General features: G+C 32.4%; 1 protein-coding gene across 1 annotated transcript in view; it reads right to left on the bottom strand.

Moving 5' to 3' along the window:
* DNAH7 (dynein axonemal heavy chain 7) overlaps positions 1-20,225 on the bottom strand; it is a 284,922-nt gene that overhangs the window by 251,874 nt on the left and 12,823 nt on the right. The window contains exons 3-5 of the mRNA XM_051985973.1: positions 19,432-19,534; positions 18,486-18,633; positions 3,242-3,320 (exon numbers count right to left, since the gene is read on the bottom strand). Of these exons, the coding sequence (XP_051841933.1) occupies positions 3,242-3,320; positions 18,486-18,633; positions 19,432-19,534 (330 nt within the window). The remainder of the gene's footprint in view (positions 1-3,241; positions 3,321-18,485; positions 18,634-19,431; positions 19,535-20,225) is intronic.

Here is a 20,225-nt window from a genome sequence, read left to right as displayed (position 1 = left end):
TTATTCTTAATACTGTTTTGTTACTGAGTCTCTTACAGCTTCAATGGTTTCTTACTCAATTCGAGTTCTCATGTTTAAGATTCTGTGTCTCCTCTTCTAGTTAACTTTTTTTTTGTAATTTTCCTATTTTTCTGAAATGGTTTTAGGTATTTTTTTAAAGTTTTTTCTCAGTCTCTCTCATTTTACTTTTAAAGTCTTTTGAATTCTATAAATTCTCTCTGGGCAGGGAGCCATTTAACGTTGTTCTTTGGGTAGAACCAGTTCTTATTCCAGTAACTGATGACTTTTGAAAAATGCCTGTTTTGGCCTCTCTCCTCTTCCCTCTTGCCTCCAATTTATTTTATTCCCAAGTCACAAGGAACACCTGCATTAGTAAAGGCTGCTTTGCAATTCCTTCCAAGTGTTATGATTCACAACTGTGGAGGATCTCAGAGAACTGACCTGCTCCTTCACTTAGGCATGGTCCTTAATAGGTATCATCCTCTGAAGATGAACCGTGGTCTTCCCTATTCCCTTAGCAAGTTTTTATGGTTGGGTTCTTTCTTCTTTGCTTGATTCACTTTTTCTTTTTTAAATGAGAAGTACTAGTGTTAGCACCTCTAATCTTGGGGTGGGGGAATGGTGCCTCTAGCTTCACTTCAGCTCTCTGCTTTGACCTAGAATCCCAAATCAAAAGCTCCCTCCTCCTGCTCCACAGCCAGCAGCATCCCTGATCCACTGATTCTGCACTCACAGAGTACTGGCTCCTTCTTGTCCAGGGTCAGATCACTACAATACAACTGGGCCTGGCATTCCTAATCAGCTAAGGTTCACTCAGTCTTCCCAAGTTCAGACCCCCAACTTCACAAGCTATCCAGGAGGTGAAAGTTTCTGTGGTTCCTGCTGAAGCTCCAGCCACACCCAGCTAGCCCCCCAAGAGTCCCCATTTGGTGTTTCTGTGGAGCTATCCTACAGGTGTTTGCACTTCACACTGGTTAGTCATCAACCTGAGGTTTTTCTTTCTATCTTCTTGTGTTGTAACAAGAGGACCCCTGTTCTGCCCCAAGTCTTCTTGATTTTTCATCAGCCTATGTTCACTTTGAGGTACAAATTTGTTCTGTCTGTGGGGGAAATCTGGAGAGCTTGAAACTTACCAACCTACTCCGCCATCTTCCTAGGATCTCCCTTCTTTGATCTCTGAGAAACAGATCTAGTAGTGGTATGACTGGGTCAAAGAGTATGAACAGTTTTATGGCCCTTTGGTCATAGTTCCAAATTGTTTTCAGAGTGATCGGATTCAAAGAACCATGCCAAAATTGTGTTACTTTTCCAATTTTATCTTCATCTGCTCCAGCATTTGTCATTTTCCTTTTCTGGCATGTTAGCTAATGTGATAGGTATAATATGGTACGTCAGAATTGTTTCAATTTGCATTTTTCTAATTAGTAGTTATTTTGAGTATTTTTATGTGACTATTGATATCTTTGATTTCCTCTACTGAAAATTTCTTATTAATATCTTTGATTATTTATCAACTAGGAAATGTTTTTTTTTTTTAATTTGGCTCAATATCCCATATATTTAAGAATAATCCTTTATCATCAGTGAAACACTGTAAATTTTTTCCTTCTAATTTTCAAGCTTTTAAATTTTGAAGCTTTTAAATTTCATGTAAAACAAATTATTTCTATCTATAAATCTGGAAGGTAAATTTTTTCATGCTCTCCTATATCATACTTACTTGTGATATCTTTAAGTCTAAATCATTTACCCATTTTTACCTTGTTATACAATGTAAGATGTCATTCTATGTCTAGTTTTTGCCAAACTGCTTTCCAGTTTTCCCAGCAATTTTTATTAAATGTTTAGTTCTTACTCGAAAAGCTTGAATCTTTAGCTTTGTTACACACTAGATTATTATAGTCATTTACTACTATGTTCTTTGTATCTAATCTATTCCACTGATCTGCCACTTTTAGCCAATACTAAATTATTTTGATGATTATCACTTTGTAATATGTAATTTGAAATCTAGAATTGCTAGGTGATCTTCCTTCAGATTTTTTCAATCATTCCATTGATATTCTTGATCTTTTTGTTCCTCCAAATGAAGTCTGTTACTATTTTATCTAAATCTATAAAATAATTCTTTAGTAGTCTGCTTTGGCACTGAATAAGTAAGTTAACTTAGTTGAAATGGTAATTTTTATTATATTGTCTTGGGCTACCCACAAGCAATTATTCCAATTGTTTAGATTTGTTTTTATTTGTGTGAAAAGGTTCATAATTGTGTTCATATAGTTCCTGAGTTCCTTTTGGCAGGTAGACACCCAATAATTGAATCTCTCTATCTCTTGCTATGGGACTTTGGTGGAAGGATATAGAAATGCTTATTATTTGTGTAGATTTATTTTGTATTCTGAAACTCTGCTGGCTGTTAATTGGTTAAACTAAGTTTTAGTTGATTTAATTAATTCTCTAGGAATTTCTAAGTGTATCTACATATCATCTGCAAGGAGGGATTGCCTTTTTTCATTCCTACAAGTTTTCTTTCTTGTCTTATTGTTATAATGATCAATTCTAGTACAATACAGAATAATAGTGATGATATGGACACCTTTTCTTCATCCCTGAGCTTATTGGGAAGCCTTCAAATTTATCCCTACTAGAGACAATTCTTGCATTTGTTTTTATATGATGTTGTCTATCATTTTAATAAAAGGTCCATTGATTCCTGTTTCTAGTGTTTTTAATAGGAATGTGTACTATAGTTTGTCAAAGGTTATTCCATTTTTAAAATTCCAATTACTAGACATTATTTGAAATATCTAAGTAATTGTAAGCCTCTAATGTTGAAGAATAAGGCAATCCATGATATTTTGTTTACAAAAAAAATGTGTTCAATGATAGTAGTAAACTGACTAGACATTAAATTTTCTAATCCCTTTTACTATACATTTTAAAAATTAAAAAAGTTCTTATAAAAATAAATATTTAAATGATAAATGATGGAGATTGGTTCTAACACAAAGGAAAACAGTAGCTACTCACTCCCTAATCTTTGTGCTATCCAGGTAAAAAGAAAAGAAAAACTCTTTACATGAAAAGAAAAACTCTTTACATGAACAAAGCAACCCTATATATACACCATTCTTCAGTTTGTGCTGTCAGAACCACACAAGCTCTATAAGGAAGTCTGTATACATATTTTCTAAGATTCCTACTTTTCTCAAGTATAATTATTAAGAAAGTAATCCCTTACCAAAATGTCTTTCTCTATACTGGTTGGTGCTGTTTGTGATTCATCCACTAAAGCTTGGTCTGTGGCACTGTCTTGCTGCCTAGAAAAATCACATAAACATGCTATTCAAATTGATGTAAAATGAACGATGGGAATGTACAATATTTATCTTAGAATGTAAGTGAAGAGTAAAAATAAAATCAGAGTTGTGATTTTATTTAAATCATAAGCAAAATCTATAGTCAAATATACATTTGAAATTTATAGCCTGGGTGACATATTTCTCCAAAAACAATTTTCCTAAAATTTTTTTTTACATATTCCTCTAATTATATCTCATTTAAGAAAGTAACAGAAATATAGAATTTGTCCAAAAGTTCACTTGAAAGCTGGCTATTTAGAATTCAGGGACAAATGTTCCTGAAATATTTATTCCCCTTCCCTTTGAATCCTTACTCCAAGTGTGAACTATTCTGGCACACTCCAGTTTTAAGAAACAGTAAATTTTTCCCTCTTATTCCTCACTTCTGTAGCATATTTTTTTTTAACTTCCCTTTGTCTTCATATCTTAAAATCAATAAAACAGAACAAAACACACTCAGATCCCTGTGTTTTTCTTTATTACCTCTGTAATCCTTAAAAGAGGAGAATTTTAAAGTGACATTGTCTCTTCTTTCCCAATTCAAATGTAAATCCTTAATTCTTATTTCATTCTAATATTTCAATTATATTTCACTTTCTAGATTTCTCTTGTTTGCTATCTTTTCATTTCACAGATTCTATTGAGCTTAAGTTCTGGTAAATTCTCCTTTGTTAAAAGGCTATGGAATATAGTCCTAGAAACAAACATTCTCAGATGTGGCTTATCCAAGTAGTATAAAGATGCTCATTACCTAAAGGATCATTGTGTGGTGGTGAATTCTTCTTCTTTGTAATCCACCTATCTATGAAATCACAATATACAAAAGGTCCTTCAGTCCTACACTGCCCACTTGTTTTTGAAGTATAAGAAGGCCAAAACACTTCATTTAGAGTATGTGTAAATATTAACCCAGTTACAGATACTCTGAAAGTAACATACTTTTTCAGTAACGTATATGATAATAATCTTCACATACTCATTTTGAACAAAAGTATAAGTTGGAAGGAAGGGTAGCTCCCAAGTTTTCTTCAGACCTAAGTAAGTGGGGGATAACAAATAAAAAAATTGGCAGAGTTGGTATATTCTTGTATTAAAAGAAAACAATAAATATAATTTCATTTGTTCATCTGTTTCTGCTGTGATCAAAATGTTAAGATAATGTATCAACATGCATTTTTCATCATCTGGCACCTGAAAAGAACTACTATAGATGTTAGTTATCACCATCATTACTACTATAGTAGTAGATTTCCTTTTTTTTTTTTTTCAGAGAACAGAAGTAGAAAAATTCTCAAGAGAAATAAATAAGATGCTCCATAATAAAGTTGCATATACAATGAAAGGCAATGATCTCATTATTTATATAACTGGGTCTCCAAGAATTCTAGCATCTATAGTGGCCACACTTTGGTAATCTGTCTTGGCAAATGGGCTAAGACAGGTAGGGTAACCCATAGACCTCAAGCTTGTGAGTGAGTTAATGCGATATCTTTCCAAGTCCCAACAGACTTCCTTAGCAGAATGGTCAGATGAGAACAGCTTGTTCCAATGGCCATGAAGGTGACTGAACCAGGCTCTGTGGAGCCCTTGGAGCTTGGTCAAATATGGAAAATGGAAATCATCCACTACATCTCAGACCATCAACACTCATCTTGACTTTGCTCTTCTCACCAAACTTTCATGATTGCAGCAGTAAGTAAACATTGACAACTTTGCACACCTCTGCCTCATTTAAATCCAATGTCACCCAGGATGACACTGATGCTTTTCAAAAAGGATAGATGAACAATATTATTCAGCTCCAGGTAAGCTTAGGCTAATGAAAGTCCAAAGATAACACTCCAAGATCATACCTCAAAGAGAAAATTAGGGACAGGCAGGCAGAAAAATATAGAATAACTGATGAATCCACAAAACTAAATGAATTCTACAAATTCTTAGGTACATTTTTATGTAGCTCACTGGGAGATGATTAAGTAGTGTTTTTAAATAATATAATAAATGTTAATTAATAAATAAATGTTTTTAATTGATTGACTGACTAATATATGGTGACTGGTTAAAAGATGTAGTTCCCATGGCCTTCTTGGGAATGAAGTCTAACTGATATTGCTACATAAACCCAATTTGTTGTTCTAGATATGGTTAAAATTCTTAGAACTATCACCTCTCCTGATCTGCATATTATAAACACCAGAAAAGAGAGATAAGAAACTGAGTATAAAGCAAAGCTGGCTAGCATTAATATCTTTGTAATTCAACGTGTCCCAAAAGTCTTAGTGTTGTTTTTTAATCCACTTTAAAACTGTTACTAAGATTTGGGACAACCTGTATTTTTGTATTTGTGTTTACTATTTATGATTTGTTACCAATAAATCCTGTTGTGTGGTTTTAGGAGTCCAGCACTGTATATTTGTTTCTTAAAATGTAGAACCAAATTAATACCTAATAAATTATTTCTTGTAAATTATCCAAGGTATTAAATTATCTCAGAAACTAATAAAACATTGACAGGAAAAAAGAAAACACTAAAACAAAAATAATTGGATAATAAAAGTATTACAGGAATTAAAGGAAAACTCAACTTTTTAACTATAATGTTTAGGAGATTAAAGTTTAATTAGAAAAACTCCAGAAAGACATCTAGGACTCAGAACATCAAAGTAATTTTTAAAATTAAATAAAGACAAATTTAAAAATTAAGGAACAAGTTCGTGAAATAAAGGAAGAAAGGAAGGGAATAAACATCTATTTGGTGTCAACTATGTGCCAAGCATTATGCTAAAAACTTTTACAAATATTTCTGTTGATGCCAACAACAAATCTGCCAGGTAAGTGTTATTATTATCATCATTTTATGGCTAGTAAATGACAAAAATATTAGTAAAATACAAGACATAAGATTAAACTTCTAAATCACCTAACTTACAAATTTGCACATACTATTTGGAAACAAAATGTGTGTGCTTGTGTGTGTGTGTGTGTGTGTGTGTGTGTATGTGTACACACGTGCAAATAAGATCTGGAAGAACTTGACAAAAATTTACAGCTATAAAAGAAGAAACTTCAATAAATCAGCAATCATTTATTAAGAAACAATTGTATAAGCTGCAATATGATAAGTATTGGAGATACAAATATAAAGAACTTCAAATAAATAATAGATTCTTAAACACAATAACTTACTCAAATCTATAAGTTTTGCAAAGCATTTTGCACACATTATCTCATTTCATCTCTCAACAATCCTTTGCAGTAAAAACTATAATTATCTCTGTTTTATAGAGGAGAAAACTGATTTTCAAAGAGTTTCATTGGTTGCCCCAGGTCACATAATGATTAAGTGAATAAAACAAATTCAAATCCTCTGCAATCCTGATTCAAATCCTCTCCCCCCAACCCCTGCCCCTCCACATATATATGTATATTAACAAATATTTGTTATATGTAATATAACATACATATATGTAAATATATACTTTAACCCTGTTACTACTTATCATTAAGATGGAAACAAATTTAATGGATATTTTAATTTTGCGTTACTAGGTTAAATGTTTGAAACTATTCATTAGCTTTCAGGCATCTTTCTCTCTTCTCTCTCTCTTTTTAACCTACATTTCTCACTTGCTCTCTTTATTGTTCTAAATTATATCTCTTAAAGTTCTATGAAAAAAAGTTTGCATCAATGTTTACTTTAACACTTAGTCATTTCCAAAAGCACGGAATAATGTAACAATTATATACATTTATTTGACACCTCTAGTTTTTTATTTTATTTTATTTTTAATAATTTTTTTATTGACAGAACCCATGCCAGAGTAATTTTTTATAACATTATCCCTTACATTCACTTCTGTTCCGATTTTTCCCCTCCCTCCCTCCCCACCTTCCCCTAGATGGCAAGCAGTCCTATACATGTTAAATATGTCACGACAGCTCTTGTTTTAAAAAACAATAAACATAGTTTAAATTCTACTGGTTTTCCCAGCAACAGACTAATACCTGGCTTTAAGTGTCTAAGATCACAGATATTAATCTGTAAGCTGATAGGACATATTTGTAACACAGAAGTTGAAGTATTAGTAATGTTAGATACTGACAGTTTTGTTGCCCTGATACTAGTCTGAAACACATTCATATATGAATATAAGATAAAAAATATGTAATATTCTTTTATGTATTAGAAAAAAATTAGAGTTTAGTTTAAAATGTAGATTACAACTAGTACAATATGATGGTGCATCTAATATATATATATATATATCCATGTGCTAATAAAAGGCACAACACAATTTTTAAAAGATAAAATCAAACACTGAACAAGCATTTTTCAAATGCTTACTATATACCAGGTACTATGCTAAGTTCTGAGGATTACAAAAAAATAAAAAAAACAAAAACAAAAACACTGACTCTGTCTCAAGGAACTTAGAATTCACTTTAATTTTATTATTTCTATACCTTTTTGTTGTCTATTTTAATTTTTTCTCTAATGTTCAAGATCTGCTTTTTTAAACTCTTTTTTATTTTTAACCTTACAAACTTTATTTTCTAGCTTCTTTTCAAGTTGGTTAAAAGGTTTGTCAATTTTGTTAGTCTTGTCAAAGAAGCAGCTTTTAGTTTTGAAAGTTTGCATTCTAATGGAGGAGAAAGACAGAGACATGGATAGATAGATATAGTTAGGTATAGACATAGATAAATATAGATAAATATGTAGATATGCAAGCATATATCTATATCCATATCTATCTATATACACAACATACAAACACACATACACACATACACATACACAAGATGCATAGAAGAGATGAAAGATAACCTCGGAAGAAAATATTTCAACAGCTGGCAGGTGTGGAAGTAGACAAAAATACCCTCTTTCCCAAATGAACCCCAAGACTGACTAACAAGTATCCTGAGGAAGTTTTCAATAAGCAATCCTTAACTGCCTTTGTCTTAGTCCTCTTATAAAGGATCCATTTCTCAAATATTAAGGGAACTGAGTCAAGTTTATAAAAATAAGAGCCACTTTTGAGTTAATACATGGTCAAAATATGTGAATAAGCAGTTTTCAGTAGAAGAAATTGAAACTATCAATAGTTCTTGATACATGAAAATATGTTCTAAATTGTTAAATCAAAATTAACATTAGTTGCATAGAATCTATCCATACTTTATGACATCTCAACTTCAAATATTGCATTGAGTGCAATCTGGAAACAAAAATTCCTGCATCAAGACTACCTCCAATAACCAGCATCACACTAACCTGAAAGTCACCTGGCAGGATAAAATGCCAGATACTGAGGTCCTTTCTTGAACTAAACTGCCAAGCATTCCAACTTTACTACAGAGCACAACTCCATTGGGCTGGCCACATTGTTAGAACGCTAAATGTACACTTGCAAAAAGACTCTTTTATGGAGAGCTCACACAGGGTAAGCACTCACAAGATGGTCAGAAAAAAGCAATATAAGGACACTCTCAAGGTCTCTCTCAAGAACTTTAGAATTGATTGTATGACATGGGAGACACTGGCATAGGACAGCCCAGCATAGAGTGCCCCTTCTTTGACGAAGGCAAAATGAATTGAATTAGCTCAGAAGAAACAGGAAATGTACAGAGTTAGACAATCCATCCCAAATGTTCACAGGGGCTATTTGGGTCTGACCAGTGGCAGAGTATTCTGAATTTGTATTCTTGAACTGATCAGCCACAGTTGGACACACTGTAACTTGACTCCAACATAGTGATGTCATTTTGGTCTTCTTAGAGAATGAAGGGCAACAGCCGTCATGTTCTAAATACATGAATGTGAAAATACATGAAAAAATGTTCTAAATCACTAATAATTGGAAAATGCAAATTAAAACAATCCTGAGGTTACCAACTCACACCTATCAGATTGACTCACATGCCAGAAAAGGAAAATGACAGATGCTGGAGGGGATATAGCTAAAACACCCTGTTGGTGGGGACTATGGATCCAACCATACTGGAAAACAATTTGGAACTATGCCCAAAGGACTATAAAACTGTGCTTAACCTTTGACCCAGTCATGTACTATTTGGTCCATATCATAAAGAAAGGAAAGAAAAGGGAAACTGACCTATTTGTAAAAAAAAATACTTATAGCAGCTTTTTTTTTTTTTTTTTTGTTATAGCAAAGAACTGGAAACCCAGAGGATGCCTATCAATTGAAGAACACGTGAATAAGTTGTGGTATATGATCATGATGGGACATTGTTAAGCAAGATCATTCAAAATGAGATGAGCAGAACCCAGAGAACACAGTGTACTATAACAGCAATATTCTAAGGGTGATCAAATGTGAAAGACTTTGCTACTCTTATCAAGACAATGATCCAAGACAATTCCAGAGGACCCATGAGGAAAAATGTTATCCATCTCCAAAGAGAGAACTGATGTAGATTGCAACGAATTGTTTTTTTTATTTTCTTATTTTTATCATTTTATTTTGTTTGTGGGGTTTTTTGGCTACATGGCTAATAAGGAAATGTTTTGCTTGGATTCACATATATAATTGATATCAAACTGCTAAGCTTCTCAAGGAGTAGGGAGAGATAAGAGGGAAGAAGAGAATTTTGGAAGTCAAAATTATTAAAAATTATTGTTGAAAAATGTTATATTTAAATGGTAAATATTTAACCAAATCAATAAAAAGAATTTTTAAGAAAAAAATTTTGTGGGTTGAGAGAAAGAATGTATATAGGAGATATATATGAAGGTTGAAACAAGATTTGCCAACTGTACTAGGTATATGCATTGAATAATCATAAAGAATTGAAGATGACTTAAGTATCTGGGTCAGTCCATCTGTCAACCAGCATTTTTTTTCCTTTAATATTTTATTTTTCTTCAATGACATATAAAAACAATTTTTAACATTTAAAAATTTTAAATTCCAAATTCTCTTCCTTTCTCCTTCCTTTTCCTTTCCCCATCTTGAGAAGGCAAACAATTTGATAGGTTAGACATGTGCAATCATGCAAAACATATTTCCATGTAACCCACATTATGAAAGAAAAAAAACCAAAAGCCATAAGAAAAATTTTTTAAAATTGTTCTTTGATTTGCATTTAGACTCCATCAATTATTTATTTAGAAATGGATAGCATTTTTCATCATAAGTCCTTTGAATTGTCTTGGATCATTGTATTGCTGAGAAGAACTAAATCTTACTGTTGATCATCATACAATAATGTTGTTACTATATGCAATGTTATTCCATCACAATCATTTGCAACATCTTGTTCAGTCATTCCTCAATAGATGGATAGCCCCCAATTTCCAATTCTTTGCCACTCCTAAAAGAGCTACTATAAATATTTCCGTACACAAAGGTCTTTTTCCTTTTTGTCTCTTTCAGATAGTGACCTAGGAGTGGTATTTCTTGGTCAAAGAGTATGCATGGTTTTATAGCTCTTTGGGAATAGTTCCAATTTGCTCTACAGAATGGACGAATCAGTATACAACTTCACCAATAATGCATTATTGTCTCCATTTTGCCACATTCTTTCCAACATTTGTTATTTTCATGTTCATATTAGTGGATCTAAAAGGTATGGGATGGTAGGTCAGAATTGTTTTAAAATTAAAATAATTTAGCATTTGTTAAGTGATTATGTGCCAGACACTGTGCTAAGTGTTGGCAATACAAATACAAGCAAAAAAAAAAAATGGATAGTTCCTGTCATCAAGAACCTATTTTTTGGTTTGAGTCTTTTTAAATTGGACCTTCTTGCAAGAACCAGCCTGAGATGAGTCATCAGGAGCAAAGGGTACTTCCAGTGTGAGAAGCAGTCCAAGGTTAGAGTGAGCTTCCAAGGTGAAAGAGGTTTCTATAGCATGGTAGACAAAGTTCTGTGCAGATGAGTGATCAATGCAGCCTGGAGAGGAACGAAGGTGTCTTTGGCTTGGATATCTTCCTTTAGTTGGAAGTTCTAACTGGAAGGAATGGTTGCCTTTGACAATCATCGAGAACTTCAGAAGAGGGGTAGATTTTTTGGAGAAAGATAATAAAATGTCTGTTTGGATATATTGAGATTGAAATGCTCATGAGACATCCAGTTTAAAATATAAATAAGCAGTTAATGATTTAGGGATAAAGTTCTGGAAAGAGATATGGCTGATAATACATACATACATATATATATGTATATATATATACATACACACCCATGGAACTATCATGTAAGACAATATAGAGGGGAAAAAAGGGAATAGAGATGAGGACAAAGCACTGGGGGATACCTATACTTAATGGGAATAACATGGATAAGAATCCAATGATGAAGACAGAATAAGAGAGATCAAATAGGTATGAGAGGAACCAAGGGAGAATAGTGATAAAAATTCTGGAGAGAGCACTAGAAGAAGGTGTAAATGATGCAAAGAGGGCAATAAGTGTTGAGAGCTGAAAAAAGATCATTATATTTGGCAATTGAGAGATTATTAGAAACTTTGAAAAGAGCAGTTTCAATTGGACTAAGAGGTTAGTGGTCAAGAGAGGGTTTAGAATAAAGTATAAAAGGATTTTTCAAGGAATTTAGGAGAGAAGGGAAAAGAATATACAAGTTGAAAGTTAGTGGGAATGGGGTAGGATTAAAGATGATTTCTTTATATTTTAAAATAAGGGAGGCAATTTTGTGTTTATAGACGAGAAGGAATTAGTAGATAGAGATTACAATTAGTGAGAGGGTTGATGATGGAGGAGGCAATCTACCGAAGAAGATGGGAGGATCAAAGGTGCATCAAGGGATCGAGTCTTTGGCAAGAAGGACTACTTCTTCAAAGAACAGAGTGGAAGAGATATAGTCAGTAATCATAGGGGGATTTGAGATAAGAAGAAGAGAAGAGAAAGCTATCAGTAAATGGACTTAATTTTTTATATTTGAAATATGAAATAAGTGTCTAGCTGATAAGATAGAAGGAGGAGATGTCCATGGATGGTTTGAAAAGAAAACAAATTTTGAAACAGCCATTTTAGTCAATGAGTTAGAGAAATGATTAAGTAAAAGTAAAATATTAAGATTAAGTAAGGAATTATCTTGCTTTATTGAAAGCTCAAATAAGACTAAATAACAAATGGGGAGAAGAAATAAGCATTTATAGAGTGCCTACTACGTGGTAGGTACTGCGCTAAGTACTTTAAATACTACTTCATTTGAGCCTTACAATGATGCTCTGAATTAAGTGCTATTACCATCTTCATATTACATTGGGAAAACTGAGGTAAACAGCAGTTAAAGGACCTGCCCAGGATCATACAGTTAGTAAGTATCTGAGGCAAAAATCTAGTTTACATGCTAGATCCAAATGGAATATTACCTTCTCCTTTAAACTCTACTTCTCTGGCCAAAAGGGCTCCTCTTTTAAAATACTATAATAATTTTCTTGAATAACTCTCAACACTGATAACAAAATTTCATTATAACATAGCTATTCACATGCATTAATCTCAAATAGCTTCCTTGATCATTAAAGCCATATTGTATGTAGCTTTCTATTCCCCACAATTCCTAACACAAGGCTGAAGACTCAATGATGATTAAATGAATTATGTCAAGAAGTTTATGTTACTGATAACCTTCTAGGAAGCAACAAACTGGGAAAACATCTTTACAGTTAAAGGTTCTGATAAAGGCCTCATTTCCAAAATATATAGAGAACTGACCCTAATTTATAACAAATCAAGCCATTCTCCAATTGTTAAATGGTCAAAGGATATGAACAGACAATTTTCAGATGATGAAATTGAAACTATTACCACTCATATGAAAGAGTGTTCCAAATCACTATTGATCATCAGAGAAATGCAAATTAAGACAACTCTGAGATACCACTACACACCTGTCAGATTGGCTAAGATGACAGGAAAAAATAACGATGAATGTTGGAGGGGATGCAGGAAAACTGGGACACTGATGCATTGTTGGTGGAGTTGTGAACGAATCCAGCCATTCTGGAGAGCAATCTGGAATTATGCCCAAAAAGTTATCAAACTGTGTATATCCTTTGATCCAGCAGTGGTACTACTGGGCTTATGTCCCAAAGAGATTTTAAAGAAGGGAAAGGGACTTGTAAGTGCAAGAATGTTTGTGGCAGCCCTGTTTGTAGGGGCTAGAAACTGGAAAATGAATGGATGCCCATCAATTGGAGAATGGCTGGGTAAATTGTGTTATATGAATGTTATGGAATATTATTGTTCTGTAAGGAATGACCAGCAGGATGAATACAGAGAGACTTGGAGAGACTTACATGAACTGATGCTGAGTGAAATGAGCAGAACCAGGAGATCATTATATACTTCAACAACGATACTGTATGAGGATGTATTCTGATGGAAGTGGATTTCTTTGGATAAATGATGGACAGAAGCAGCTACACCCAAAGAAAGAACACTGGGAAACGATTATGAACTATTTGCATTTTTGATTTTCTTCCCAGGTTATTTTTACCTTCTGAATTCAATTCTCCCTGTGCAACAAGAGAACTGTTCGGTTCTGCAAACATATATTGTATCTAGGATATACTGCAACATATCCAACATATAAAGGACTGCTTGCCATCTAGGGGAGGGGGTGGAAGGAGGGAGGGGAAAAATTGACACAGAAGTGAGTACAAGGGATAATGTTGTAAAAAATTACCCTGGCATGGATTCTGTCAATATAAAGTTATTATTAAATAAAATTAAATTTTAAAAAATGATAATCTTCTAGATTTCAGATTTGGGTCTCAAATTCTGAATACTGGACAGACATTACAACATTAATTTATTGCTCTGGTCTTCCCTTCTTCACCTCCATTTCAGAAAATGCATGCCAAGAGCAAGACGCAATAATGGTGAGTTTTAAAAGGCAAATAGTTAGCAGAAGAAGCGAGTACAAACAACCTCTTGTCTTATATCACACCAAGTGGGTTAAAAAACCATATTACCAGACCTTCATTTTTTAATCTTTAATCTTTGTAGCAAGAGCAACATGAATTCTGCTGGGCAAAATCTCAGCTGGCATCAGCCATTACTGTTTCAAAGTACAAATAGAAGAAGAGAAATATATATGGGGAAAATTACACAAATAAATACAGTTTTAAAAATTAATAAATCTTCACATATGTATGCCCCAAACCTCATTTCAAGTGATTTGGTAGGCAGTGATTCCAGGCTTTTATTAGCTTAAGCCTCTAGTTCCCAGCTTTCTCAATAATTTAATGTAATAACATTTCTTTCAAAGTCACCTACAAATGTAAAAAATCTCTTAATTCATATTTTATATAACATGTTTATAGAATGTTTTAAAAATTCACAGTAGAAACACTCGTTCACAGAATATTTATTTTGTAGTATTTCAAAGTGAAGTTAAATAGAAAAAGAATATTTTAAATTTAATGCAAATCGTGGCAAGATAACTCATGCCACGCTTTATTATATGATTATGATATGTTTAAAGAAGAAATTAATCATGCTTGAATTTATCCTGGCAATGAGAAAATAGTGAATATCTTCACTCAGTCACTAATATTCAAGAACTATATGTAAAACAGAATTTACAGATATTTTTAAGGAACTGTGTGATTAACCAATAACATAGTTATTCAATAAATGATGGTGTAAGGTTGTTTGCAATAGGCAAAACTGCAGTAATTTGTATTCTGTTATTTTCCTTGCTCATTTCTTTTTGACCTCACCTCTCTCTCATCTATTCTCCTCTCTTTCATCTATTCTAAAGAGGTTGAGGGGAACTTCCACTTTTTAAAATTAAGCTATACGTATTACCTCATTTTCAGCACTCTAATTTGAGACATCACCAACCACAGCTCAATACTCAAATTTGTTATTTCTTCTCTTTCCTCCTTCTTTCTCAATAATTCTTTTTTACTTCCAACTCCTTCCAAACACCACTACCACTATCTTCTATCCCTTTTCTTCTTCCTCCCCCATCCAACTCATTTTCTCCCATTCTCTCTCTGTTATGATGTGAATGGTAGAAGCAAAATTATAGGGACAGAAAGATACAAAATAAATTTAAAAGGGAGATATTATCCAGTATTTGTTTCTCCTAAGTAAAGGAAGTTTGGGGATTTTTTTTTTGTTTTTTTTTGTTTAGTTTTGTTTTTAGAGATTATATCAGAGATCTAAAGTTGGGATACATCTAGAAGAAATATTAATGCAATAGGCCATATACAACCCATAATGCTCTTGACTGCATTGAAACCAAATGGGACATATCCAACAAAATAAACAAAAATACAATAAATAGCATTTTATTTAAAATCTTAGCCAATATGTGGTTTGCAGGGATCCTTATATAGGAATTAGCAGTTATTTGAATTTGTACTGATCAAAGTAATTTTATAAATGTGGAAAATGAGGCCATGTTACACACTTTCCCATATCTAATAACTGTCAGATCTTTTAGATTCTACTTCCACAACAAGATATTCCTCAAATAGAGTTCTAACCATGTCATTTCTATGCTTAAAAACCTTTGGTATTAAATACATTTAACAACAAATTTTGTTCATTCTGCCTTTCTATTCTTACATCACATTATCTTCCCCTATTATCCTTACTTCATTCTACATTTCAGCCAAATTAGCTCACCTCCTTTTTCTCAAATTCAGCATTCTTTCTGCTATTTCTCTGCCTTTCCACAGGTAGTGCATTCCATCTGCAGTGTCATTCTTCATCTCGGCCTCTCAGAAATTTTATCTTTCTTTAGTATTTCACCTCCTAGGTGAAGCACTTCTGATTTCCTTCCCATTCTATAGCTGTTGATTTTTTTTCTCTTCAAATTGCTTTGTATCCATCTATTGTATCCCACCACTACATGTAAACTCTCAAAGTGAGGGATTATTTCATTTTTATCTTTGTATGCCTATAACTTATCACAATGATTTCCTTACAGTAAAATCCCAAGAAACATCTATTGAATTAAATAAATAGAATCCCTTAAAATAAAGTGATGAAACAGAAGCCGCAAATGCCCAGAGATTTCAAATTTGTCAGTCATTTTTGCATGCACTTAATTTGAATGAATTTTAAACTGAAAAAAACCTCATCCAAAATTATTTTGCTTACTTTTCTACCTCACTTTATCCTGCAGCTAATTTTGCCATCAAGAAAGCTCCTATGTCTAGTATCAATATTATTGCTGGACAAAACTATTTAATCTCCTAAAGAGAACAAATTCATAACATTTTCAATACCATTTGCTAGAAATCTATATTTACATGACTTTTTTTTTGTTAAGAAGTATTGTATCTTAATGTTGCTGGCTTATTTGACACAATGACATCCCAAACTTTCATTTTTGAGCAAAAATCTGTTATATACTTAGAAATTTAAAAATTTAATAATAAAATGTCATGCAAACTTTATACTTTGGAAATGTTTTTATATTAATTATTTCTCTTAATCCTGTTTTTAATCACAAATATTTATACAATTATATATATATATATGTGTGTGTGTGTATATTTCTTTTTCTATCACCAAATGAGCCAAAAATAACACTTTAGTTGCATGTAAACTATTTAAAAACACAATAAATTCAGATTTTAATTCTTTACCATTATCATCTTTCTTTCTTTTTTCCCCTATAATATATTTCATCCCAGCTGGCTTTTTTCTTTTATATTTTTACATACTTCAACATATTTAGTTCCTTCAACATTTCCATTGTCCTGGATTCTCTATGCCCATGATCTTGACTTTTTTTTTTTTTTTGTCTTTCTTCTACCCTTTATTTCATAGCTAAAATCTGATTAAGAGTAGGACAGGAACTTCCAGGATTTAGAGATCAAATAAGAATTGAGCATAAGATTTTGGAAAGTTTCAAGGAGCAGCTAGCACTATGTAGTCCAGGCTGGGAGTATGTATCAGAGAAGTTTATCAGTAGGATACAAGTACAGCTTAAGCATCAAACAAGGAACAATCTCTATGATCTGAAAAAAAAAATGTTTGTCACACATGATTTTTTAAATCATTCCAAATAAACAGAAATTCCTGTTATATTTCATGTTTGATCTCTAGTTTATATTTTTAAACTGTTATCCTCAGTTGTCTTTATTCCCTAACCTCCTATACTGCAGTTTGTGTCTTCAGTTGGGTGTCAACAATATAAAGAGAAATCTAACTCCTTGTTAATTGAGAACCCATAAGAACACTAAAGTCAGGTTAACATTAAAAAAAAAAACTTAAAAAACACATAAAAACATTTTTAAACCTTTATCCTCTGCCAAAATATTTGATTTTTGGAAGTTCAAATCTTTAATAAAACATTCTGAGTATTTTATAACGATAAATTGCAATAAATTATCAAAAATTAGTGTTGCTCATGTTCCTTTTGCCACTTTAAAGCATGATTATGGTGCCTCCAGTGTCCCATCTTGTCTTGTGCAAATATCCATTGCCATCTTTTACTCTTCAAGTCAGAAAAATAACTGCAAGTGTAATGGGGTTCTGTGAAAAGTAACTATATCATGCCACATGTGTAAATTGTGGCATGAGCCCTGAGCCCTGATAAAATAGTCATTTGTCTTCAAGCTCAATACCTTCTGAATTCTTTGATGTTAATAAACTTCTTAGAGTCACAATAAACAATAAAGCAATAGTAAGGAAATATTTAGAAAAGGCTAAAGAGAAGGAACATCTATGCTGCTCTCTGAAAACATCACAAAATAGTCATCCACTTAGGCCAAGCCTTCTCACCTTGTTACTCTCCCTCTTTTGCCCATTGACCTCAGTAGACAGGACCTCTAGGTGTTGAAAAAATCTGTACTAGAATCTCCCATAAGCCTCAGTGACCACCACCAAAATTCCCATTCTTCCACTCATCAACCAACACAGAGCACTGAGATATTTAGGGTATCTTCACCTTTTTAGGAGCTTAAGCATGACTTAATAAGGTTTGAATAATGCCCTTTCACATTTAAATATATTGAAAACCTTATGCTAGCATGTAATGCTTTTATACATATAATATCTGATGGTAATATATCCTTTGCATCCTTTGGTTTAAATCTTTAAAAACTTGCTCAAGTTTTTGACTATTTTAACTCATAAAAACAAATTTATAATAATTCATGAGACTTACATAATGATGTTAACAAGAGCACTTCTAAAATGTTCACGTTCTTTACGGGGATTTTTGCCTTTTCCTTTTGGAGATGGTCCAGGAAGATTTTCATCAAAATGTTGTTCCCGTTTTTTGCCCTTTCTTGCTATATGCTCCCTGAAGTCCGCTTAAATATATACAAAGATGATTACTAAGACAAAATGGTTGACACTTAAATATTCTGAATAAAATGCTACTTTTAAAAGCATTTGATAACCTGTAAGATAATGCAAATAAGTCTTTTGCAATCATATTCTATTACATTTTACTTTTTTCTTTTCATAATTAAAATCTTATCTATTGCAAGAAAAAGGTTGTTTAAAGAAAATGTGTCAAGACTAATCATAACTTAAGATGAAGTCGTAATATACTCAATTTTCAATATAATCTTTTATGCTTAAAATCTCAAAATTATTGAATAACTTATTATATATATTTGTGAATAAAATATATATAAAACTATTTTAGTAAATACATAGAACCATACTTAATCATTACTTCTAGCTTTAATGATATTTGCTGAACAATAAGGTTCAAAATAATGGAAAATGCTTTAATTAACTATAACTTTTAGAAAATTTTTGTATTTTTAAGTGAAATTCCTCTAAAGAAAAAATCCATCCTAATTTTTCATGCAAAGAATATTAAAATATATAAATTCTCAGAATGCTCTATTTGTGATGTGATAAGTAGTATTACAAGTCGTCATAGTTTCTAAAATAACAACTCTTGTGGCATTTATAACTATATGAAAAATTAGTAGATATGTTCATTTAAGAGAAAACATTTAAATGAATTTTTTTCTGTTATAAAAAACATCATGACTATGACCCAACTTTATTGCTTTACTGACTATATTTTCCATGGTCAGTAAATTTTTCCTTGAAAAATTTCTCTAAATGTAAATTAGAAATGAGGATCTTACCAGGAGATGGTTCATTTTTAATAGTGTAGTCTTCCTCATCTTCCTCATCTACTCTCAATTGGAACGAAGGAGCTGCCTGTTGCCATTGGGGTTTAGAACTTGTCTAAAAACAATGAATAAAGTCTTTACCAGACAGTAGTGTAATTATAAGCCTATTTTAAATTTTTTATGAAATCTGAGATGTTATTAATAATAAAGTATTTTCAAAAGTAATTTCAAAGTAATTGAAACTGATAGTAATACTAGAAGAACAGAACAGACCAATAGATTGAGTTATATATGTGAAAGTTCTAAGATATATTATCAAAATCACTGCAGTCGGTCCACACAAGTAATGCTTTAGGCTCTTAAAAGAGGAATTTCAATAGCTGATATTTGTGTACCTGCGTCCTTCATATTTTGTTACAAATGTTCCAGAATTCCCCTAGCTACTATTGATCATATGCTTACTCCATTCCTTAAGGACAGTTAGATGGTACAGTGAATAAAATACTTGGCCTGGAGACTGGGAGACATCTTCCTGAATTCAAATCTGATTTCAGACACTTGCTGTATCATCCTGGATGAGTTACTTAACCTGTTTACCTCAGTTTCCCTATCTGTAAAATGAGTCAGAGAAGCAAATGGCAAACCACTCCAGTATTTTTGCCAAGAAAAACCTAAATTGGGATCAAAAAAAGTCTGAAATGACAGCACCAACAACAAATTGAGAAATCCACTGTTCCCACTATTCCTCCTGAATAAGAATAATCACACCAAAAGAATGGGTGGGCTGAGAAAGGAAAGAACAAGTA

The sequence above is a fragment of the Antechinus flavipes genome, chromosome 3, assembly GCF_016432865.1.
Source record: "Antechinus flavipes isolate AdamAnt ecotype Samford, QLD, Australia chromosome 3, AdamAnt_v2, whole genome shotgun sequence".
Taxonomy (NCBI): domain Eukaryota; kingdom Metazoa; phylum Chordata; class Mammalia; order Dasyuromorphia; family Dasyuridae; genus Antechinus; species Antechinus flavipes.
This window is presented reverse-complemented; position numbering and strand designations above follow the sequence as displayed.